This window comes from Thalassophryne amazonica, chromosome 10 (genome assembly GCF_902500255.1).
Source record: "Thalassophryne amazonica chromosome 10, fThaAma1.1, whole genome shotgun sequence".
In the NCBI taxonomy this organism is placed as follows: Eukaryota; Metazoa; Chordata; class Actinopteri; order Batrachoidiformes; family Batrachoididae; genus Thalassophryne; species Thalassophryne amazonica.
Window position 1 is genome coordinate 8,187,574 of NC_047112.1, and position 25,878 is coordinate 8,213,451.

Here is a 25,878-nt window from a genome sequence, read left to right on the forward strand (position 1 = left end):
TAGTATTAATCAATTTATTTATTTTATACTTCAGACAGTAAAGATAATCTGGCCCAGATGTGACACAAGTTGTGTGTGGACAAGCACTGGGCCAGATCTGGGACATTTCTTTTAACATCATGAGACATTTTTTATCAGTTCCTCAGTGTATAAATGAGCCACAAATCTTCATAACAAGGATTCAGCATGTTACACATCCACCACACTACTGAATAATGTTTGGTCCTGGATGGCAACCATCCAGCCACATCATCCCCACCTCTCAAACAAGTACCTACAACCATGTGAAACATGGACGTCCACTTGGGTTTCTCCAGTCACTGGAGTCCTCAACGGCAACGAGGCACCTTCAAGCTGAATCATGTCCAGACAAACACACCACGTGGTCACAGCGTTGCAGGTGACGCTGCCTCAACTGTCTAAATATAATCATTAGTTTGAGACAAAGTTGTCCCCAGAGGTACCCAAGGATCCTCTGAGGACAGACGTACTACTAAAGACATCTAGTTGTTGCCTTAATGTCAAAGTCTCACAACTACACAGTCAGACAGGAACCACCAGCACCCTAAAGACTTGGACCTTCATTCTTCAGAAATCTCATGACTCCATGAGCTCTTCTCAGGTGTCTCTCAGTCTCTAAATGACTTGAACCAGTGCTGCATTTCACTTTCAAAAGTGTAAGAAATCAAATCTGAGTGAGAAACTGTCACATTTGATTGGTGCAGATCAACTTGAATTAACGCTCTAATCTATCACTTGTAAGAAATTTTATTTTCCTGTTCCGATTTCTGAAAGCTTAAAGTTTAGTCTCTTTCAACTTTTCAAAAAATAAAATAAAATTCCTTTGTGTTGAATTGTAGTTATTAGAAAATTCCTTTATTTCTGTGATATTGCTGGTAAAGTTTTTACTTTATTAGAAATCCCACATCGTGTCATATGGCGCCACATCGCTGTGTTTTAACCCACGTGGCCAGTGGTGGAACTAGAGGGTGGGTTGAGGGGGTGTGTTGAATGTTATTCAGACAAACACAAGAAAACAACCAAAAAAAAAATTAAGTCAATTGAGACCCTTCGACTCACTCGGGGTCGCCACGGCAGATCTACATGTTGATTTGGCACGAGTTTTACACCGGATGCCTTCCTGACGCAACTCCACATTATATGGAGAGGTGTGGCAGGGGTGGGGTTTGAACCCAGCACCTTCTGCACTGAAATCAACCGCACTAACCACTTGGCCACCGCCCCCACTAAGACGACTACAACATTAAGACATCTGAATGCGCCAAACTGTAGTACGACACTTTCCATCTGGGTAGGCGGTTTAGCCCCGCCCCCTGAAGGAATTTCCGCCTGAGCCGGGCGGGGCGGCGTCAGGATGGTGAAGTGATGTGTTGAGGAACGTGGAGCCTGAAGCCTGTGCTGGCGGGAGGCGAATCATCTATACTCACACAAACTAATCAGTCCTCCAGAGCTGACTTTTATCACCTGTAACCATGGCAACAGCAACATGCCAGAAACCAGGTGTGTGTGTGTGTATGTGCGTGTGTGTGTGTGTGTTGCTGGTGCCAGGAGGGACATTCCAGCCCCCCTCTTGAACCCTGACCGGCACAAATCGAGACGCTCAAGTGTTTGAGTTAAAGCTTCACTGCTCTTGCCACTCATGGACACACGTGCACGCTCACGTGCTCCTGAAAAAAAAAAAACAAAAAAAAAACGTACCTTGTGTCCAGTCAGGTGCCTGCCACTGTCCACTGGACCTGGACTGGGACGCCTCGGAGAAGGTTTTTACTGGAACAAGAAGGAGGGCCTGATAAGATTTCATCACACACGTGCACACACACACACACACACACGGATGTAGTTTCTGAGCCTATTGCGCACCGTAGGGTGTTGGAGGTGAAACTGGGAACGCCGGAGTAGGCGGGACTATGTCCATGGCTGTCCCCTGGACGTCTGTGCTGTTAGATTTGTAGAGCTCCCCGAGCTTGGGAAAAAAAAGAGAGAGAGAGATATTGCAGGTTTGCGAGTGACTCACACAGACACACAAGCAGACATCAGTCTTGTGATCAGACTGTGACTGCAGCCGGTGTTTTGGTGTCAACAGTGAAGCCATTCATGCTGCACGGCCACGGGCGCAAGAGACGCGCGTCCACTGGGTCCAAACAAGGGAGGCTGGCGAAAAGAAAGACGTTCTCTGGAACACACGTTTAGAATGAAGCTGTGGTTCAACAGCACATCGTTTTAATGAGGCATCAGAGGGCTGGTTCTCGCTCGACACAACGCCACATAAATAGACGCATGTCTGTCATGGTGCTTTTGACTGAGTGTGACTTATATCAGACATCTAGGCTTCCTGACTTTTGAGACATAAATTGAAAAAAATGTGTTTTTCAGACCAGATTTTCCTTGATCTTGATTTGTGATCAAACTACTCCAAAATCGAATCACCTCTTGATAGCCATTCAAAGAATATTCCCATCAAGTTTGGAGGAAATCAGTCCAGCTGTTTTTGAGTGATCTTCTCAAAGTCAAAAGTCAAGTCAAAGTCAGCTTTATTGTCAATTCTTCTCAATGTACTGGACATACAAGGAATCAAAATTTCGTTTCTCACCTTCCCTCTGTGATGACAGGAAAGGTGCACAAGTATTTACAGTGTAGTGTCTGAGGTAATAGTAAAAGTGGAAAGTTCAGTAGTGCAAATCATTCAGTATTTGTAGCAGCAGCACATTTTTGTTAAGACACTGTGCAAGTGGTGATAAAGTGGAACAGTGCAGGACACTGGTCATGGGCAACAGATTTTATATATATATATCCCCTTAATGCATTGCCTACTGTCGCATATATGCTACAATATTTGACTCAAATATGCAACATACCAAATTGACCAGTATGCCTGTTGTCGCATATTTGCAACATACCATTATTATTATTATAACATTATAACATAAATTATTACCAAAATACCAAAATTACTATTTATTTTTTGTGCAAAAGTGAAATTAATAATCTCAACATTATTTACCATCTACTTAAAGGCCAAAACACACACAAAACTTTTTTTATATACAGCTATATAAATTCAGGCGTTAAGGGGATATATATATAAGCTTCTTGAAAGCCTGGGTGAGGGAGTTCAATAATCTCACAGCCTGGTGGATGAAGCTCTTTGTAAGTCTGGTGGTGCGGGACGTGCATACTCGTATGTCTTGCAGAGAGGGGAGTGAGGCACCAATGATCCTTCGAGCTTCATTCACTATGTGCTGCAGGGCTTCCTGTTTAGTCAGTGCAGCTTCCGCCCCACACAGTGATGCAGCTGGAGAGGATGCTCTCAATGGTGCCACGGTAGAAAGTGCTCATGACGGGTGGTGATGGCTCATGAGGCGCCGCTGAGCCTTCTTTGCCAGTGGTCCAGGACAGGTCATCACTGATATGCACCCCCAGGAATTTGGCGCTGCTCACTCTCTCCACAGCAGCACCCTCGATGGTCAGTGGCAGGTGTTAGGTGTGACCTTTCCAGAAGTCAACAACAATGTCCTTGGTCTTGCTGTCATTCAGCAGGAGGTTGTTGTTTCTGCACCACGTGGTCAGAAGGTTGACCTCTTCACTGTAGTGAGTTTCATCGCCCTTGGTGATGAGCCCCACCAGAGTTGTGTCATCGCAAACTTCACTATGTGGTTTGTGCTGTGGGTTGTTGTGCAGTCATGTGTCAGAAATGTGAAAAGCAGTGGACTGAGCACACAGCCTTGGGGAGCCCCTGTGTTCAATACAATGCTGCTCAAGGTGTTGTTGCCAACACAGACTGCTTGTGGCCTCTGGGTGAGGAAGTCCAACAGCCATTTGCAAAGGGATGTGCTGAGCCCCAGCTTGTCCAGATTGCAGATGAGCTGTTGAGGGTATTATGGTGTTGAACGCTGAACTGAAGTCTATGAACAGCATTCTCACATATGAGTCCTTCTTGTCCAGATGGGTGAGGGCTGGGTGCAGGGCTGAGCAGATTGCATCCTCTGTAGAACGCTTGGCTCTGTATGCAAAATGGGAGGGGTCTAGGGTGGGGGGCAGTATGGATTTAATTTGTGACATGACTAGCCGTTCGAAGCACTTCATGATGATGGGTGTCAGTGCCACCGGACACACACACACACACGCACACACACACGCCACATAAAACAATACCTTGCTCTTGTTGCTTCTTCACACACATGTAATAGGTCATTTATTACAGTGTGTACTTCTGACAAGGCTTAAAACACCCTAGTTTGCAGTGTTAAAAATTTTATTTTGAAATTTCCTGACAAGAAATGAAAACTGGATCACAAGGATGAGGAAAATGTAGTATGTTGCTCCATGGTTGGATTGCTTGTTCAGGGGTTTTTTTTTGTTGTTTTTTTTTGGGGGGGGGCTGCTATTGGTGACTTGTTATGGCCAAGAAATAGGAACTGAGCTCATGTTAAAGATCAAGGTGATGATCAAGGTCAAAGGTCACATATGCATTTTGTGCCAGAGACTGAAATGACCAAATTGGTTATTTTGGGTGGTTTTGTTTAGATGCTGTTCCTCGATGTGGCGCCGAGTCGTGACAAATGCATTTAAAGCGCAAACCCGAAAACATGCTTTAGGTTGAGCGACAGTATCATTCTCAGCATCTGAGACATGTTAAAAATGGACAAAGTGCAGATGATTGACTGTGAAAACACGCCGCAAACCGGAAACATTTGGAAACCACCTGGACTTAATGAGTCAACAATGTTTAAACAGCTTGACAACCATTTGAGGCGAGCCTTCCGGAGGCGGTACCTCAACCCTGACGGGATGTTTAAAGTCGCTACGCCAGGTGACGGGGAGGTGATCTTTACCTGAGACAGCAGGAGGTTTGAGCCACTAACTGTGGCGCTCCTGAAGGTCTGAGCTCCACCTCCTCTCCATCCTGGACTGTAGAGTCCAGAACCGTCTGTCACATCTCTGAGCTCCCAACCTGTTCACAGAGATAAGGATTTTCAGCACCAAGAGTAAAATAGGGATCGCCGGCATCTGCTGCGCGTGAGCCTTGTGGCGCCTTCATAATAAAAGGTGACGACAGCGACGTGCTTGTTCGTGACAGTCTTCTGTCAGCTTGTGCCACTAAACCAGACTTTCCCGTCATCACTGTGTCATGTTGGGAAACATCTGTTGGAATAATCAGTCCTCCTCTCGTGTATTTCAGAACGTTTGCTTTCCACAATTTCTTTAACCGTCTGTATGAGTTGTATCAAAGCAAACGTCAGCTCAGCAGTTTCACTTCTGGTCAGAAATTACCGGAAACTCTTATTTTCAAGAGCATAATTCAGTATAGCTTCAGAAATAAGAACTCGTTCTGCACAATCTGGATATTTAATAAGATGACAAAAGCAATAAAATGGAATAAAAACTACTAATGCAAACTATATCCCGGATGCACTTATTGGCACCTTCACTAATATTTGGTTGCAGAATGTTTGGCAACAGTCTCTAAGTATTTCTTGGAGCCAACTACAGAAAGGAGTCCTTCCTAGACCTCCGTCAGTAGGTGACAACTATGGGCGATGTACCTGAGTAGTGTTGTGTCCCGTTAACGCTTCTAGGAGTGACCGTCTCTGCCACGTTGACTGGAAGTACAGTATGGCTGGTCATGGGGTTGTCTCCATGAGGGTGCACCTTCACCCTGCTTCTCTTTTCTTCCATAAAGGTCTGGAGCTCCTGCCCTGAGTTGTCTTTGGAGCATGTTGCAGTCAGCTGCCACATCCTCCCAGCTCTCTGTGTTGATGCCCAGAGCTGTCATGTCAACTGGAGGCTGGCCAACGGATCTATTGCCAGATGCCTTCCAAGATGTCCTTTGGAATGCAACCGTCTTCCCTCCAAGGAACATGGCCGGGCCAGCACAGCCTGTGTGTGCTATCTGAGCACCATGTACATGGTAGGAAGGCCAGTGCGAGCAAGGACCTGGGCGATGACCATTGTAGCTCCACTTGATGCTAATGATTCGGTGAAGGCAGCACATGTGGAAACTGTTCAGTCTCCGCTCTTGATCTTGCTAGAAGAGGAGTCACCAGCCCCGTTGTCCTACTTTTCCTGCTCCACCCACTGCTAGTTAACCACGTCAGGTCTGCTCAGTCCATCATCAGCTCAGACACACCACACGTGGCTGTGAGCTGTGGTTGCAGCTGGTACACATGGAGAACATCCTAGAGCAGGATTGGTGACTTCTGTTCTAGAATCTTCTTGCAATCATCTGCTGGTCATATCTGTTGCAATTCCTTTGCTGTAGATTCAAGCTTTCTGAAGGTTGCAGGAGTTTTTTTGTTGTTGTTTCTTTGTGCAGTGGCATGTATTTCAGAAAAGGTAGGACTTGGTTCTCTATCTTTTGCATTCTGAGAAACCAATAATTCTTGAGAATGTGTGAAGTCTTAACTCACTGGCTTGAGAAATGTTGGTTTCTCAGAATCCAGAAGATGGAGAACCAAGCCCTACTTTTTCTGGGTCAGGTTCAAAACTTCTCAATCATGTCTCATAAATCCTATAGGTCCTGAGACCTGTTGGTTCTGGTCCTTAGCTCCAGATTCTATAGTGTGAAGAGGATGAGAGTGTTTTGTTCCCCTGGATGGGACTCCAGTCTGATGCGCATTACTTCCCTAGCCGGTGCTGGTATCCATTTACAGCTGAGTTGACTCAGAGGATGTAGATGAAGTGTCTTGGTACTTTGTAGTTTTTGTAGTTTTACTAGCTTGACTAAGGGGATTCCAGTTAATGTGACCTGGCATTGATCTACTGAGTGAGATGTGTAGGGTTGGAATATTACCTGAAACGAGAATGATGTAGCACTCTGTCAAAGTTACTCTTTGCTTTTTGTGACTTCTAGTAGTGACACTGAACCCACCAGTCCACATTGGCCCATTCCAGCTGATAACATTTTAGATGTCTTGCAAGGTGCCCCCCCACGACCAAAAAAACCGCACCAAACTTCACTCACAAATTCACATTTTGTGTAAATATTTTACTGTCTGTAAATCAGATGAAGAACCCCAGAGGGACCACTGAGGTTTAACAGTGTCTTTGTTACATGATGCCAAAAAAATGATGAACTCTCTGAGAATCAGGTATCAGACTTCAAACACATTCCCCATCGCTAAGAAATTCTTGCCCGAAAACGTCACCTTGGAAAGCACACATTAAAAACAGATCGACTCTCAGATACGAATGTGCACTAAATAAATACGAAAGCAGTGAATTACAGTAAGTCGACCTCGAGCTCAGACAACACATCCGAAATATCTAAATAAAAACAGAAATGGCAATGAAAAGCCTTAAAAATGACAGACAGCAAAAACTAGACCTGGGATTTATTTATATAGTTATTCCATAGAGCAGCCTTTTTTTTTTTCTTTTTTAGATAAGAACCCATGAAAAGTAGAATCAACAGCATCTACTGAGTAAACAGCAGGTTGTGGGTTCGTTGGGTTTTTGGCGACAGCTGCACTGGGTTCACGTTATCATTATTGCATATTGTGTAATAACTGGTGCATTGTGAGTCTTACATGGAGGAATGCAACGTGCACATCAGTGAAATGCAAATTTATTGGACTTTGTCCTGCTGAGATTAGGGTGGTTACTTTGCTCACAATGTAGGAGAGACTAATGCTCATAACACACACCTGTTGAAGAGTTCAAGCTTTTGCAACAAAAAAAAACATTGTTTCCTGCTGAGATCAAAGTGAAAGATGTGTGGTGGGAAATCTACAGAAATTGACTTTTGTTGCCATGTTTTGATGTTTTTACCCTGTAACTCTATAACATTCAGTCATACATACACCAAACTATATCTTTTTGGAATCTTTATGAGTGGACAAGTACTGTGGTATGTGTTTCAATATGATTGGAAGATTTTTTTTTAAAAATTGACACTTGTGAAACCCTTTATTGATCCCTATCTGATTACAGCTACCACCCTGGGATGACCTAAAGAGACCTAGTACCATATACAGCCAGTCATCACCTTACATCCAGGTCCCAGTAAGACAGGAACCACCAGGAGCCTAAAGACTCCAACCGTCTTTCACTGAGCAAAGACGTCCATCTTCCACCGCTGTCACGGGAGCTTGGAATCCTCCACACGTGTAACAGACATGAACTAAATTTGCACGGCAAACTCCTGATGTGGTCAGGAATGCAGACTATTTTGTGGAAACATTTGTGTGTCCAGTTTTGCTGCACCATGGAATCTGTCTACAACGTCAGAGTCGAGTTTTACTGAGCTGTCAAAGAAAAGCTCGTCTGTGGAGTTGGACAAGTTGAAAGTCACATTCTCATGTGATATTTTGGAAGGTCTTACCTGACAGCTGGACCTTTCCTTTATGGTTAAGGCCGTTGGCGTTGAGTGATACTAAGTGGGATGCGGGGGACCAGCAGGTGGGAACAGGAATGAAGGCGGGGTCCAAATCCAGAATCAACTGGTTCAGCTGTTCAATCGATTCATCGATGTCAGTGGCTAACGACGCCAACTCCTCATCTTGGCAAGGCGCGCCGTGTGTGTCCTGAGTCATGTCTCTGTTTTGTCGGACGCTGTGTACGCCGTCTTTATTTATCAGCACTTTCTGCACCGCCTCCTTGCTACTGAGTCCCCTTGGTGGTGTGTCAGGAGCAACCAAAGGTGGCGGCTTCATGGGGTTTGAATGCTCTTCTCTGTCTGCTGTCGGGTAGCTGTGCGTGAGGACATCTGCCATCTGCTGCTGCCGAACCCACGAGTGAGTGGAGTACTCCTTTAGAGTTGTTTCTCGCCCTTCAGGTGGGTTCTCAGAGGAGAGGGACCACAATCTTCTTGAATTTGACATCTGTAAAGCAGAAGCTGCTACATTAAGATCATCTATTTCCTCATCATCCAATATGTCAGTTTCCCTCTCGGTGGAAAAAGCTTTTCCATTGATGCACCCAAAGACAGGCTCATCTCTGGTCGCCTCCACCTCCCCTCTTCTGGAAACAGGAAGCTCAGTCATGCCCTCCAGTGGAGGCTGAGCTGGCTCAGGGGCCAGCCCACAGACGAGCTTTCTGGCCTGTGGACAGTTGTCCTGTTTGACTTCTCTCCTCGGTTTGATTGTGACTGACCCACCAGCACACCCTTGTGAGGTGACCAACAGGCCTGAATCACTGTTGGCAGATGGGACTTGAGTGGACAGATGGAATAATGCTCTTTCTCCACTACACTCCTTCCTCACTTTGGAATACAGAGCATCATTCCCAGGATTTTGGAGATGATCTGGGGCTGTGAGGAATCAAGGACAAAATCATTGTGAGAAAACATTAACCATCCATCCAATTTTCTCTGCAATTAGCAAGGCAAGAGCGAGCATAATGGAGTGAGTGAGTGAGTGAGTGAGTGAGTGAGTGAGTGAGTGAGTGAGTGAGTGAGTGAGTGAGTGAGTGAGTGAGTGAGTGAGTGAGTGAGTGAGTGAGTGAGTGAGTTATGATAGGTGGAGGCGAGGACCAGTGAACCTCCTGCTTTGGGCATCTTTTAACATAATTTGCAGTTATCCTTTGATACATTACCATATTGTTCTAAATATAAGACTGTGGGGGTTGCTATTCATGGAAATGCATCTGAACAAAGGTGTCATCATATCTTCAAAGTTTCACTTCAGTACATCCACAACTAGAAATGAGTGTGCCCCACAGGACTGAAGTGATCTGCCCCTCTAACTTCATATCAGAGTAGTTGGACAGAGTATTTGGCTTGTAAGTATAATGGGGGGACAGGATGGGGAATCACTGTATGCACAGTCAGCTGGTTGGTGTTAATAAATGCTCTGTTGCAACACAAGAGGTTATTTTTATTTATTTATTCTCAGGAAAAATTGCTAAATAAATTTTGGGGTTGCACACCTAAAGAAAAATTATGATGCAAACTTTAATCTTATAAATGCAAGAGTCATCAAACAACTCTCAAGCAGCCAAGAACTACTATATGACCGCGTGTAATGCTAGAACAGGGGCGACCAACTCTACTCCTGGAGATCACCTGCATGTTTTTCAGCTCTCCCTGCTACACCCACTGGTCATTAACAGCTATATGTGCTCAGCCAATCAAGAGCTGGGAAACACCAGATGTTACTAATCAATTTCGGTGGCTCAAGATACACATGAAAACATCTAGAGCAGGTGAGCTGCAGGAACACGTGGTACATGGTTGAAAAATGACAAGTTACATGTAAAATGTGTTTTTATTTTTCAAAGAAAAGCATTTTCTTGATTTAAAAATATAAACTAAAAGAAGATTTGGTCTTCTGAAAATCTTTTCTATAAGTCTTGAAAAATGGTTGTCATCTTATAATCGGTGCTGTCTTGTATTCAGAACAGCGTGATGGGACATGTCTGGTTTTCTGCAATCAGGTACATGTGAAGTTTGTCTTTTGTTTACATCTGATTTTTGAAGTCTTTTTGCTAATCACAGGGTCCTGCTGGCCACCCAGACCAGTGTTACTTCTGATGCAAAGAAAATGCTTTGCTGTGGGTGAAATGGATGCAAAAGTGACATGCTGAAGATTATCTGTGGAACACAATCAAAGTACTGTGTAAAATATAAAAGTTAAATAACAGGAGATCAGTGGAGAGTCCAGGAAGAAGCTGAAGAAGAAGATATGGGTCCAGGTGTCTCCTCTCAGCCAATCAGCTGATCTCTCCTGGTGGGTTTTGTGACTTTTTCATGTTTGCCTGTGTGTGAGTCATTATCGCAAACAGACATGCAAACACACGACCTGCTGGACCACAAACATCACGGAGACGGACGCACTTCAGGCAGATAACACGGAAACTTTTGTCACACGAACAACACGTTTGCTGCAGCCGTCTACCTGAGCTTAGTTACAGCCGGTTACACGTCGAACAGTCTGTTAAACCTTAACTGACCACAGCACAGACTCAAGCACTGACTCACAGTTTAAAACAGAATGCTAAATTAACAAGCAAGTGATTAACCACATGGAAAATAAACTAGTGGCTTCTCAAATGTGAAGATTTTACTTACTTCTCTAATGTTTTGGGGTTTTCATGTTAAAACATCATCTTGGATTTTACCGGGTAGTTTAGTATTTACAAGCAATTTATAAATTAACCAATTAAACACATAACTGACAGGTTACTTGATTCTGAAAGTAACCGGCTTTACTGCCTGGTGGTCACACTCGGGTTCGTCAGAGTAAAACATTAACTCTACAGGTCAAATTGGGTCTGGAAGCATGTGCTGGTGCTGCATGTCCATGACAGAACATGTCCTAGGCCTTTTCCAGTTACTGAGGTCATTATTGTTGAGGCACCGGTGTGCTGGGTCATGAACAGGGAAGCGCATTATGTGACCATAATGTCATCTGAGTGTCACTGTGTCACCTTTCATCTGACGCAAAATCGTCCTAGCAGTGTCCAAAGATCCTGCAAAAAGACACTGGTCTCGGTTGATCGCTGCCTTAGCTTGAATGTTCATTCTCCTACAGAATACTCGACATCATAGAGACGGTGCCTGCTCCCAGACCACCAATAACCAGTAAAAATGTATTTAAGCATAAAAATTCAAAAAGAAAAAATAATATAGCACCTTCAACAACAGTTAAATGTGGTCTATTAAACATTAGGTCTCTCTCTTCTAAGTCCCTGTTGGTAAATGATATAATAATTGATCAACATATTGATTTATTCTGCCTTACAGAAACCTGGTTACAGCAGGATGAATATGTTAGTTTAAATGAGTCAACACCCCCGAGTCACACTAACTGCCAGAATGCTCGTAGCACGGGCCGAGGCGGAGGATTAGCAGCAATCTTCCATTCCAGCTTATTAATTAATCAAAAACCCAGACAGAGCTTTAATTCATTTGAAAGCTTGACTCTTAGTCTTGTCCATCCAAATTGGAAGTCCCAAAAACCAGTTTTATTTGTTATTATCTATCGTCCACCTGGTCGTTACTGTGAGTTTCTCTGTGAATTTTCAGACCTTTTGTCTGACTTAGTGCTCAGCTCAGATAAGATAATTATAGTGGGCGATTTTAACATCCACACAGATGCTGAGAATGACAGCCTCAACACTGCATTTAATCTATTATTAGACTCTATTGGCTTTGCTCAAAAAGTAAATGAGTCCACCCACCACTTTAATCATATCTTAGATCTTGTTCTGACTTATGGTATGGAAATAGAAGACTTAACAGTATTCCCTGAAAACTCCCTTCTGTCTGATCATTTCTTAATAACATTTACATTTACTCTGATGGACTACCCAGCAGTGGGGAATAAGTTTCATTACACTAGAAGTCTTTCAGAAAGCGCTGTAACTAGGTTTAAGGATATGATTCCTTCTTTATGTTCTCTAATGCCATATACCAACACAGTGCAGAGTAGCTACCTAAACTCTGTAAGTGAGATAGAGTATCTTGTCAATAGTTTTACATCCTCACTGAAGACAACTTTGGATGCTGTAGCTCCTCTGAAAAAGAGAGCTTTATATCAGAAGTGCCTGACTCCGTGGTATAACTCACAAACTCGCAGCTTAAAGCAGATAACCCGTAAGTTGGAGAGGAAATGGCGTCTCACTAATTTAGAAGATCTTCACTTAGCCTGGAAAAAGAGTCTGTTGCTCTATAAAAAAGCCCTCCGTAAAGCTAGGACATCTTACTACTCATCACTAATTGAAGAAAATAAGAACAACCCCAGGTTTCTTTTCAGCACTGTAGCCAGGCTGACAAAGAGTCAGAGCTCTATTGAGCTGAGTATTCCTTTAACTTTAACTAGTAATGACTTCATGACTTTCTTTGCTAATAAAATTTTAACTATTAGAGAAAAAATTACTCATAATCATCCCAAAGACGTATCGTTATCTTTGGCTGCTTTCAGTGATGCCGGTATTTGGTTAGACTCTTTCTCTCCGATTGTTCTGTCTGAGTTATTTTCATTAGTTACTTCCTCCAAACCATCAACATGTCTATTAGACCCCATTCCTACCAGGCTGCTCAAGGAAGCCCTACCATTAATTAATGCTTCGATCTTAAATATGATCAATCTATCTTTATTAGTTGGCTATGTACCACAGGCTTTTAAGGTGGCAGTAATTAAACCATTACTTAAAAAGCCATCACTTGACCCAGCTATCGTAGCTAATTATAGGCCAATCTCCAACCTTCCTTTTCTCTCAAAAATTCTTGAAAGGGTAGTTGTAAAACAGCTAACTGATCATCTGCAGAGGAATGGTCTATTTGAAGAGTTTCAGTCAGGTTTTAGAATTCATCATAGTACAGAAACAGCATTAGTGAAGGTTACAAATTATCTTCTTATGGCCTCAGACAGTGGACTCATCTCTGTGCTTGTTTTATTACAGAGATTAGAGCATGCCATAGGTATTAAAGGCACTGCGCTGCAGTGGTTTGAATCATATTTATCTAATAGATTACAATTTGTTCATGTAAATGGGGAATCTTCTTCACAGACTAAGGTTAATTATGGAGTTCCACAAGGTTCTGTGCTAGGACCAATTTTATTCACTTTATACATGTTTCCCTTAGGCAGTATTATTAGACGGCATTGCTTAAATTTTCATTGTTACACAGATGATACCCAGCTTTATCTGTCCATGAAGCCAGAGGACACACACCAATTAGCTAAACTGCAGGATTGTCTTACAGACATAAAGACATGGATGACCTCTAATGTCCTGCTTTTAAACTCAGATAAAACTGAAGTTATTGTACTTGGCCCCACAAATCTTAGAAACATGGTGTCTAACCAGATCCTTACTCTGGATGGCATTACCCTGACCTCTAGTGATACTGTGAGAAATCTTGGAGTCATTTTTGATCAGGATATGTCATTCAATGCGCATATTAAACAAATATGTAGGACTGCTTTTTTGCATTTGCGCAATATCTCTAAAATCAGAAAGGTCTTGTCTCAGAATGATGCTGAAAAACTAATTCATGCATTTATTTCCTCTAGGCTGGACTATTGTAATTCATTATTATCAGGTTGTCCTAAAAGTTCCCTGAAAAGCCTTCAGTTAATTCAAAATGCTGCAGCTAGAGTACTGACGGGGACTAGAAGGAGAGAGCATATCTCACCCATATTGGCCTCTCTTCATTGGCTTCCTGTTAATTCTAGAATAGAATTTAAAATTCTTCTTCTTACTTATAAGGTTTTGAATAATCAGGTCCCATCTTATCTTAGGGACCTCGTAGTACCATATCACCCCAATAGAGCGCTTCGCTCTCAGACTGCAGGCTTACTTGTAGTTCCTAGGGTTTGTAAGAGTAGAATGGGAGGCAGAGCCTTCAGCTTTCAGGCTCCTCTCCTGTGGAACCAGCTCCCAATTCAGATCAGGGAGACAGACACCCTCTCTACTTTTAAGATTAGGCTTAAAACTTTCCTTTTTGCTAAAGCTTATAGTTAGGGCTGGATCAGGTGACCCTGAACCATCCCTTAGTTATGCTGCTATAGACTTAGACTGCTGGGGGGTTCCCATGATGCACTGAGTGTTTCTTTCTCTTTTTGCTCTGTATGCACCACTCTGCATTTAATCATTAGCAGTGTTGCCACAGTTACTTTGAAAAAGTAATCCAATTACTGATTACTGATTACTCCTTGAAAAAGTAACTTAGTTACTTTACTGATTACTCAATTGTAAAAGTAACTAAGTTAGATTACTAGTTACTTTTTTAGTTACTTTCCCCAGCTGCCGACAACAACCCATGTCAACATGACAATGATACCTGTTTTGCCAAAACTCACTTTATAGTCACCCTTTCTTGACTTCAATGAAAATAAATACTTGTTTTATAAAAAGTAAAATAAAGACCTCTTTCTTGACCTCATATTTAACTGCTGACAGCACTGTAACAGTAAAACTTGCAATTTCAAACCCACATTGTTTATAAATGTAACTATTAAATTCTAACATTTTTCTAACATTTAAATTCTCTCTAAACATTTTACTTGTCAAAATTATTATTATTTTAAGTAGTATTAGTAGTTGTAGTAAAAAAAACGGCTTCAAAACTGGACCTTTAATCTAGGGGTGTTGTGAGGGGGGCACATCCTTGCCCCATGCCCCCATTCCATCTGGATTCGCCCCTGCTTTGGCGTTTGAGCACAAAGAATGGATAACATTTATTTATGCAGAAAACATGACCAGATTTACAGGTAAGAAAGTTTTATTGCGTTTTCACATCATGTGGTCCTCAGAAAGAGAGTTTAGCTGCATTTGAGTGGAAAATAGTGTTAGTTGTTGACGCGTCGCGGAGGATCAGCTGTTTTTAACGAGACGATACAGAGTGGCTCAGCTCAGAATTCTAAATAAAGGAGGGAAAAAAGTATAAAAATGTCTTTGTAAAGCTCAGTGCAGGTGTGCTGATCACCGCGCTTTAAGAGGTGAGGAAGAGTCGAGCAGCTGCAAAAAAACGAGGATGAAAAGCTCACAGCTCACTTAAAGTGGGCAGTTCAGTCGAACCCCGACCTCCTGCCCACGGACCAAGTTTAATGCTGCTATCGACCCACAATGAAAAATAATAGTAACGCACAGTGACATGGAGAAGTAACTTTAATCTGATTACTGATTTGGAAAGATTAACGCGTTAGATTACTCGTTACTAAAAAAAGTGGTCAGATTAGAGTAACCCCCGGCATCACTGATCATTAGTGATTGATCTCTGCTCCCCTCCACAGCATGTCTTTTTCCTGGTTCTCTCCCTCAGCCCCAACCAGTCCCAGCAGAAGACTGCCCCTCCCTGAGCCTGGTTCTGCTGGAGGTTTCTTCCTGTTAAAAGGGAGTTTTTCCTTCCCACTGTTGCCAAGTGCTTGCTCACAGGGAGTCGTTTTGACTGTTGGGGTTTTTCCGTAATTATTGTATGGCCTTGCCTTACAATATAAAGCGCCTTGGGGCAACTGTTTGTTGTGATTTGGCGCTATATAAATAAAATTGATTTGATCACCAATCACCTCCATCCATAAGTTCTTCTCAGGCATCCCTGGATCTCAAAAGCTGAAGCCCCGGGGACATGAATGTCACTAGTGAGATAACTAACCTCTCAGCAAGTCAACACTTTCACCATAAAGAGATACTTTTCAGATGGATGAGTCCAGGAATCATTGAAAGACCATCCAGGACAATTGCAAACACAAACACTCTGACTCCTCGTTCAGTTTAAGTGCTGCAATCAGAGAATCTTGATTCCATAAAGATATCCATGATCCAGAGATGCCTGTGCATTGGTTTGTTTATCATAGGAATGTTGTTGCACACCGACAAGCACACGGTCCTTGACAGATCCTGAGCTAGTCCAGTGGCTGGGGAATCCCAGACGATCGGCGTCTGAGGACCTGCTGCAGCCTTCGTCCACCTTCACAGGACTTCTTGTTTCACCAGAGCCCCATTAGTCTTCTCATGTTCATGGTTTCTGTTGAGCCATCCAGGCTACCATAGTGGCCCCAGGACACACAAGGTCCTCACCGTATTTCACCCCAACAGGCGATCCTCGACTTGGTCAGTTACCCAGGTGTCATGATGTGGATGAGGGGCTGGACTTGGACATCCTACATTATCACTACACAGCTACTTAACATGCACAACAGCAGCATCTCATCTGTGACTATCAAAATCTTCATGACCAAACAAACATGAACAAAAAGATCTGAATTTGGCTGCTGGTGAAGTCAGACACTCTCTGACATATTCCAGACCAAGAAAGTGAGCAGGAGTGGACAGTATTAACTAGCTGTGTCCTAACTATTATCATGATGTGTCCTGTCTCCTGCCCACGCCCCAACACATTCAGTGACGAAGTGCCCTTAAAGGCCTTATTTTAGCAAAGGTCAAGGTCATCAGGGTCAAAGGTCAAAATTCTTTATTCTTCTCTCTAATGGCACACATATGTAGGTCAGTTCTGGAATTGTCCCGGCGAGCCAAAGTCAAACACTGGAGTCAAGGTGGATTTTTTTTTTTTTTTTCTCAAACTTGGCATGGGGACAAAGGTCAACCCAGGAATCACTCTTAAAGGGTTCATTTTTTAAAGGTGAAGGTCCTTTGGATCAAAATCAAAACATTGAATTTTGAACCTGATTTGGACAGCACTTAGCACACATACTGGATTTAGGTGGATCTGAGAATTGCCCGGTAAAAATTAGTGAAAAGTCAATCATTGAAATGAAGGTCAAAGTCATTGGGGCCAAAGGTTAGATCTCCATCAAATCAACATGTGTGCATCAACAAACAGACGTGAGAAGAAGAGGTGTTGACCTCTCAGGACTTTTCTCTTGGACAGTAATATGTTGCCATGAGCAGAGTCCAGAACAGGAACAGCGTCGAGATCATAGACGATATGGGTTTCCAGGAAATTCTAACCTAAACAAGGTGACCACAAGAAATAAAAAAAACATCTGTAATTTAGAAGCATTTGCTATTTCAGGTTTCCTCTTCAACAAAGTGAACGACTATGAAAGGTCCATCAAGGTCAAAACCTTGCTTGTGATTTCAGTTATCACATCTCCTATCACAGAGTCGGTAACTGGTTTAACTGCATCATGATAACAGTGAGCAGAACCCGTTCTCTTCCAAAAGCTTGCTACACTTCAAGAAGATATGAGCAGCGTAGAGTAACAAAAGCAGAGCAGCCCTGTGAGCCGTGCAGCCAGAACCTCTGAAGTCCAGAACGGCAATAAAACTCAAATACCAGACATGCACATGGTAAAACCTCACGGCTGCTCTCACAGGTCCGGTAAAGGAGTACTTACATGACTGGGAGCAAACTTTCACTGTTTCCCAGAAGAAAAACAGGATGGAAGGACTCGCCTCAGAGATAGAGAGAAAGCAAGGAAAAGAGGGAACAATCAGGATAGAGTAAAAGAGGGTAAGGATGAAAGGGGGAGAGGGATAAAAAGGCGCCGGAGCGGATCCAGATCCGATTGGCTGTGGACTCACTTTGCTGTTGTTTCTCCGCCTGCTACAGAACGTTCTTCCTGTGAAGGTGCTTCCAGCCCCCCTTCATCCCCTCTTTGTCATTCCTGCACTTTTTCCTCGCCTCCTCCAGGAGTCCCCGCCTTCACATCCTTTTGACTTTCGCCTTGTCCCCCCCCCCGTTTCCTGCACACACACACCCCACCCCCACACACACTCCCCCATCCTGACCAAGGAGGCGCTGTGACACACAGGTGAAGACTGTGTACGGCTCACAGAACACTTCAGGAAAGAAAAAAGAGGAAAAACACGAAGACCTTGAGGAGGCCAAATATGGTGAGGAGAATGTAAACATGTGGGCGGGGCTTCAGCAGACTGAGTGTGGATGGGAGGGACAGGAAAAAAGTGCAACTTGAACTTGAGAGAGATGGAGAGATAGAAAGCAGATAAAGAGAAGAAAGAGATGAAGGTGATGAAATGAATGACAGAAAGGAAGTGTGTGCATGTATGTGTGTGTTATGACAGCTCCATTGGTGCAAAACCCAAGAACATTTTGCAAAAAAAAAAAAAACAGAAACACTAACACAACATAACCTTACAGCAAGAAAATATATTGTAGAAAAACATCACTAACAGCATTCTCTAAAAAAGAGAAAGATATTTTTTTTTTAAATTTAGTGAAAACTACGCAACATTTATCAAAACACATCTTTCATTAAAATGACAGAACAAGACAACAACAACTTTTACAACAAGACAACATTAACTGCAACACAACAATGTTTAATGCAAGATGAAAACATTTCAGAATTTGCAACAGTTGAGGAAACCATCCATCGATTTCCTCAACTCATTTATTACACTGAAGGGTCACGGGGTGGAGCAGGGGGGTGGAGCCTGTTTGAGTGGGCGAGAGGCGGGGTTCAGTCTGGACAAGGCGCCAGTCTATTGCAGAGTCGAGACATATAGACAAACATTTACTCTCTCACTCACACCTACGGTCAATTCGTACCTCATGTAGGCGCTTATGTACCGCCACAGGGGGCGCATTATTTGTTTTTGCCTAAATCTTCCGAGGTTTGCCGACCAATGTATTTCTGGCTCCTTTGTAGCCCACTGTGTATTCAGAAAAAAAAAAAAATCAAATACATCTTAATGAGACTGGATAACCACAAATGAAGTAGTAATAAATACAAACCCTGAAACACAACCGTATCCCGCTGTTTCTACATCTGCTGCGTTAGCACGTTAGCCATGTAGAATATTGTTCTGCATGGCGATCGGTAAATGTCCGATAGCCGTTGTCACATTTGTGTAGCTTGAGTCTTTCTCAGTCAGTACGCAGGTAACATCGGTGACACGCTTCAAGTCCCGTGTCCACATCACGGCTGTCCCATTGAGATCGCGAACACAGCTGTCCACCGTCACTTTCTTTCTGTCGCTTCGTGGTCACATTTCTACAAAATGGGATAAACGTGTGCTACTTCCTCAAGGAGATTCATCGGCTCCAGGCTTAGTTTTCCACTGCAGGGAACGCCCCTTACAACAGGACATTTTCTCAGCTGTGGAACCGTCATATTCCTGATGTTCATGCTTCTCCATGATGACTGACTTTGAGCTAACACATGTGAACGTAACAGTAAACAAACAGCAAAAATGATGTCAAAATAAAGCACATTAGCCAGGCAATAAAACTACATTTCAGAAATCATGACTTCATGAGCCAGAATATTATGGCTCCTGCTGTCTAGTTCTTAATCCTGATTGGATAGACCCAAACCAGAACAGATCTGGAGGGAGCCTGCTGGACCCACCATGTACAAACAACATTTCACAAGCAAATCAGAGTGAAGTGAACCGGACCAGAACATGAACTGAATGCATTTTGCATGTTTGGGCCACCATACGCCAGCATGTGCACGTCTGCCCTGTTTACATTCACTTCTTCCTCACTGATACATCTAAAGTCCTTCAGATGAAGCAGCTGGAAGTGGAGCATTGGACCGTGGTTTGCCCGTTGCAACTGTTTGGACGCAGGTTGTTGTTTTTGTGGGGTGTTTTGAGTGTGGACATGAATCCATCTGATTAAATGGAAACTCCTGAAAAACAGACGCCTGTAAATTTTTGAGTCTGGCCTGTCGTTACACCCTTTCCCAAAATGCGACAAAGAACCCTTTGTAACCATGGCAGTTAGAAGCCGTCATGTTGATGAATATCTGTACAAGAACCCAGAACCTCCTGACAAACAAGCTGCACACAGCACGAGGTCAAGCGACGCCAGTGGACACATATCAGTAATAACGGTAAAACCAAGAAATGTGCACGTTTGTGTTTTTAAGCTGCAGCAATCTGACATTTGTCCCCACTGATGCTGACCTTCACTCAAGTGATTGATGTTGCCTGAGAACTTCTGGAATCCACCTCAGCATGAACCACATTTGGTCCAAATCCCGGTAAATCCCGATATTCCTTGACCTTTGCCAAAATGATTTTTTTTTTTTTTCAGGGCAGATTCAGGGTCAACCTATATTGATGCACCAAATTTACAGCCATGACCTTGACCCCAATGACTGACCTTTGGCCTTTCTGATGTTGGGAAAACTGAGTATACACACTTGTTTTGTTGTTGTTTTTTTGTTTTTGTTTTTTGTTTTTTGCACCACTTGCACACTAGTATAATATCTGATATGCCTTTTAATATTTGATTTTTACGAACATTTACGGTGCATCTGGAAAGTATTCACAGCGCTCCATTTTTTCTACATTTTGTTATGTTACAGCCTAACTCCAAAAAGGAGTAAATTCATTTTTCCACAAAATCCTACACACAACACCCCATAATGACAACATTTTTAATTTTTGCAAATTTATTAAATATAAATAACTAAGAAATCACATGTTCATAAGTATTCACACCCTTTGCTCAATACTTTGTTGTTGCACCTTTGGTAGCAATTACAGCCTCAAGTCTTCTTGAATATGATGCCACAAGCTGGGTGCACCTATCTTTGGGCTGTTTGTCCCAGTCCTCTTTGCAGCACCTGGTGGATCCAGACATCTTCCATTAACAAATGATGGAGGCTGCTGTGCTCATTGGGACCTTCAAAGAAATGCAGAAATGTTTCGGTGCCCTTCCCCAGATTTGTGCCTTCAGACAATCCTGTCTTGGAGGTCTACAGACAGTTCCTTTGAACTCATGCTTGGTTTGTGCACTGACATGCATGGTCAACTTTGGGGCCTTGCATGTAGACAGCTGTGTGCCTTTCCATTTCATATCCAATTAACTGAATTCACCCTGGTTGGAGTCCAATTAAGCTCTAGAAACATCTCAAGAATGATCAGTGGAAACAGGAGGCACCTGAGCTCAGAAAAAAACAAAAAAAAAACTTTTTTCACATTGTCATTATGTGGTATTGTGTGTAGTATTTTGAGGAAAAAATGAATTTCATCCATTTTGGAATAAGGCTGTAACATAAGAAAAATTTGGAAAAAGTGAAGCACTGTCAATACTTTCCAGATGCACTGTAATATTTTTATTTATTTATTGATAATTATTATTTATCGATAATTATCTTTTGCTGTTTCTATAACACTGACAATAAATAGAACTTTTGACCTTTAAAAGTCATGGACACAAAGTAACCATGACAATGAGAGCACTTAATTTAAAGATCATAACGAAATTATGCGGAAATCCACAAGTCGTCAACATCAGAGGACAAAAAAAATGATGGACAGTCAGGAGACTTTCTCATCAGAAGCAGCTGGATCTTACCACTTTTAGGAGTGAGCGTGGCTTGATATGAATCTCTTCTCACCACAGGGTCCAAGGTGTCATAGTCCACGGTCACAGAGAGTGGGTTCTGCCACAGCGTTCTGCCTGCAAGAGACAAAAAGCTCCAGTTCATCAGCAACAACGGCATCAGCCGATCCACGACTTCCTGACTGAGTCACTGAAGGATGGAGGCTTTTACGTCAGTGTGTTATACAGAACATGTGATCTGAAACAATCAATACAATCACCACATCTTTTGATCATCAGTAACTGTATTTTCTGGATTATTTCATGCTTTTTCAACAAGTTTTGTCTGGTCCTGTGAAATGAAGTGACTTATATGTTAAAAATATACTGCATTATCATCTACAGCCACAAGATGGCACCATATATACGCATGACAATTAAAAACCTAGATTAAGATCAGGGTCTTAGAGAACAAGCCCCTACTTATCGCTCAACTTGTTTGCACTATATGGGACAACTGCAACTGAGGTGGGCATCGTGGCTAAGGTAAGGCTAACTTCAAGGTTATTTACATTTAGTGAGTTCAATGTGCAAATGTGTAACGCTGCATCCACATACTTTTTTAAAAATATATTTATTAGCTTTTTTCCAAAACAATATGGCAGTGTACAAAAATACTAAGATTTAGAGTGAAAAATATGTATAGCAGTGGAAAACAATAAAATTAATAAAAGTAGATAAAACAAAAAAGTACTGTTAAAAACAACAAAAAAATTATTGCATCAGGAGTTCTCTGAATTAATCCAATCCAATCCAATCCACTTTATTTATATAGCACATTTAACAACAAAAATGTTCCAAAGTGCTTCACATACAATAGAATCATGATAGATAAAACCCCAGTAGTCAAAAATTAAAAATAAGAAAATTAACAATAAAATTAACAAAAATGTGCAAGATAAATAAATAAATACATACAGCATACAAAAGATAAAACCAATAAAATCTACCAAAATAAAAACAAAACCAATAAAACAGAGGACCACACAACTCACGCAGTGTTAAAAAGCAGAGAATAAAAGTGGGTCTTCAGACGAGACTTAAAACACTCCACTGTGGGGGCTGTTCAGACATGGAGGGGCAGAGCGTTCCAAAGTCTGAGGCCAGCCACATAGAAAGCCCTGCCCCCCCTGGTTTTAAGTCTCGTCTTGGGTACCACGAGCTGGAAATGGCCCTTAGACCTCAGAGCACACGCCGGAGAGTAAATTTGTAGGAGGTCAGTGATGTATGGAGGGGCCATTCCATTCAAAGCTTTAAAAACAAACAATAAAATCTTAAAATCAATTCTAAAATTAATAGGAAGCCAGTGCAAAGATGCAAGAATTGGGGTTATGTGATCACGCTTCCAGGTTCCTGTTAAAAGTCGCGCTGCAGTGTTCTGGACTAATTGCAAACGAGAAAGAGCCCGTTGGCTAATGCTGAAATAAAGTGCATTACAGTAGTCCAGACGACTTGAAATAAAAGAGTGCACAACTTGTTCAAAAAGGTTGAAAGATAAAAACGGTTTTACCTTTGATAAAAGACGAAGATGATAAAAGCACAATTTCAAAACACCATTGATTTATTTATCAAATTAAAATCGCTGTCTATCGTGACGCCAAGGCTGGTGACCTTGGGACATACAAAATCCTTAAGAGGTCCCAAGTCAATGAGGGTACTTCCAAACAACATAACCTCTGTCTTGCCCTCATTAAGTTTCAAAACATTCTGTGACAACCAAGCCTTGACGTCACACAGACAGTCGAGTAGGGGTGTCAGGGGGCAAAGGCTGTTTTTAGCAATAGGCATGTAGATTTGACAATCATCAGCATAAAATTGGTAGGCCACGTCATGTTTTTTTTTAAATCTCTCTGAGTGGGAATAAAGAGCAAAAAGGATGGGTCCCAGGATAGAACCCTGGGGGACTCCAAATTAAAACACAAAACTTCAAGGAAGAGGTGGGTGGGTATTATGGATCGCATTACTGCCCAAGTTCCCTGCATCCGGGTACTTTGCATAAAGTTTTTGTCTGTTTTTTGTGAACAAGAAGCAGTCTATTCAGTTTTTTTTTTTTTTTGCCTCGTACAGTGACATTAATTATCCAGCAGCCGGTCTGCTCTGTGTAAGCCTGATCCCGTCAGATCTCAGAAGCTGAGCAGAGCAGGATCTGGTTAGTACTTGGATGGGAGACCTCTTTGGAACATCAGCGGCTGTGTGTGTTTCTCCAGGTAAAACTGGAGTTGCGTCAGGAAGGGCATCCGGTGTAAAACTTGTGCCAATTACCAATGTGGATCTGGCTGTATCCGCTGTGGTGACCCGAACAAAACCGGGAGCAGCCAAATGAACAACAACAATAACAACAATAGTAACATTAATTATCCAGAAGCTTCTGCTTGCTAACAAAATGTTTGCATTATGAATAAACAGTGTGCCAACAAAATTGATTTTGCTTCTTTTTTTTCATGAAGCGGTAGACCTATAAATCCATCCAACAGACCGATGTGACTTATATACTGTATGACTTTTCCCACTTCATGACACCTTTTCATGACAGATGCGACTAATATTCTGGTGCGACATATAGTCCAGAAAATAGAGAAATTGCTGAAGTCATTTTGCAAGTAAACATAACACTGTGACATAAATGGATTTTAAAGTGACAGACTGATTTAAATAATTTCTTAAATAATTTAAATATGTTTAAAACAGATTTAAACCTCATATTTGTAATTCTCATTGTCTTTTAAAGGCTCTATCCCAGAAGTAAAATGTCTTAAACCGACTTTATTCAGACTTAAAATTATTACAAAACAGACAGTTGCTTTCAGCTTCCTTCTTGATGAGATGTTACATTACACTGAGAACAGTCAAGACACTGAATCTACATTGTCTCAGTCCAGCCAGCTGTCAATGTCCTTGGCTAGGGGTGTAACTGGCATCACATCCAGAAGGAGTCAGACTTTCATCTGCCCAACTCTACGGATTCCAGAGATTAGCACCAGCAGGCCTCAGGGCCTACTGTCAGAGTCCCATTAATATGAATTAAACTGTGATTTGCTTCTACAGTGATTTTAAACAAACAAAACTATTTTAAACTAGATTTTAAAATGATAAGCTCCAAGACACATTTTAAACTGCTTCCATCTGCCTGCCTGTGTACAAAATAACTCAGAAAGAGGTGAGCAGATTTTCGCAAAACTTGGCAGGAATATTCCTCATATGTGTATCTCCAGATGATTAACTATTAGAAGAGATCGGTCAAAGTTCAAAGGTCAAAGATGTTGTCAAAAAAATATATTCCCAAAAAAGGCAGTTTCCTGAATATCGCTTCAGCCAATCAGAATAGAAAGACTATGTTAAGTTTATACCAACGAGCAAATCATTTGTCATCACATGGTATGTGAAAAATTATGATGACATCACAAAGACACAAAATGACATCATAAATGTGTTTACAAACACATTTTTCAGTATATCTCTGGAACTAATACAGCTGGAAATGTGAGTCAAAGGTTATATCACTCAGGATGACATTGTTTTATGAATGACATCATGATGAGGTCACTAAAACATCATGAAGTAACATCACTATAACTGGAAAAATACATTTATTATGTGCATGTGCAGGACATAAAACCGGCCCACCCATACCAATTGTTTATGTGTAAATTGCTTTAAGATAGTAGCAAACTGATTTTAAGATCAGATCAGATTGTTGTCCAACCTTCCAGCCACTGGAAGGTTGGTGGTTTGATGCTCAAATGCTTTGAGTTCCTGTGTGAACAGCCTTGAGAAGACTTCAAACCTAAAGAGAAATCAGGTAAAGCTCATCAACACAAAAGATGAAGATATTTTTGATTACTTGTCAAAATAAATTTAAAATAATAATTGGATTTAGGGCTGTTTTTGGTCAAATTGAGTAATTTGAGAGTATCTCCTGGCTTCTGAGCAATTGTTTATGGGCATTTATGAGGTTTTTTTTTCTTTCATTTTGTAATGAAAGAAATGATTCATTACAACAATAAATCAACAAATGAATCAACCATGAAAGTAAGAGCTGGAGGTCTAAACACTCATGACTTCGGAATATGTTCTTGCTCTGCAACATCGCCCCCTGCTGGGTGATACAAACGTAACAATTGTGCTGATTGGTCGAACCCATTCATACAGTG

General features: G+C 42.0%; 1 protein-coding gene across 1 annotated transcript in view; it reads right to left on the bottom strand.

Moving 5' to 3' along the window:
* si:ch211-191a24.3 (tensin-3) overlaps positions 1 to 25,878 on the bottom strand; it is a 68,850-nt gene that overhangs the window by 34,614 nt on the left and 8,358 nt on the right. The window contains exons 11-15 of the mRNA XM_034179387.1: positions 21,701 to 21,805; positions 8,342 to 9,268; positions 4,854 to 4,972; positions 1,882 to 1,984; positions 1,720 to 1,788 (exon numbers count right to left, since the gene is read on the bottom strand). Coding sequence (XP_034035278.1) covers positions 1,720 to 1,788; positions 1,882 to 1,984; positions 4,854 to 4,972; positions 8,342 to 9,268; positions 21,701 to 21,805 — 1,323 coding nt within the window. The remainder of the gene's footprint in view (positions 1 to 1,719; positions 1,789 to 1,881; positions 1,985 to 4,853; positions 4,973 to 8,341; positions 9,269 to 21,700; positions 21,806 to 25,878) is intronic.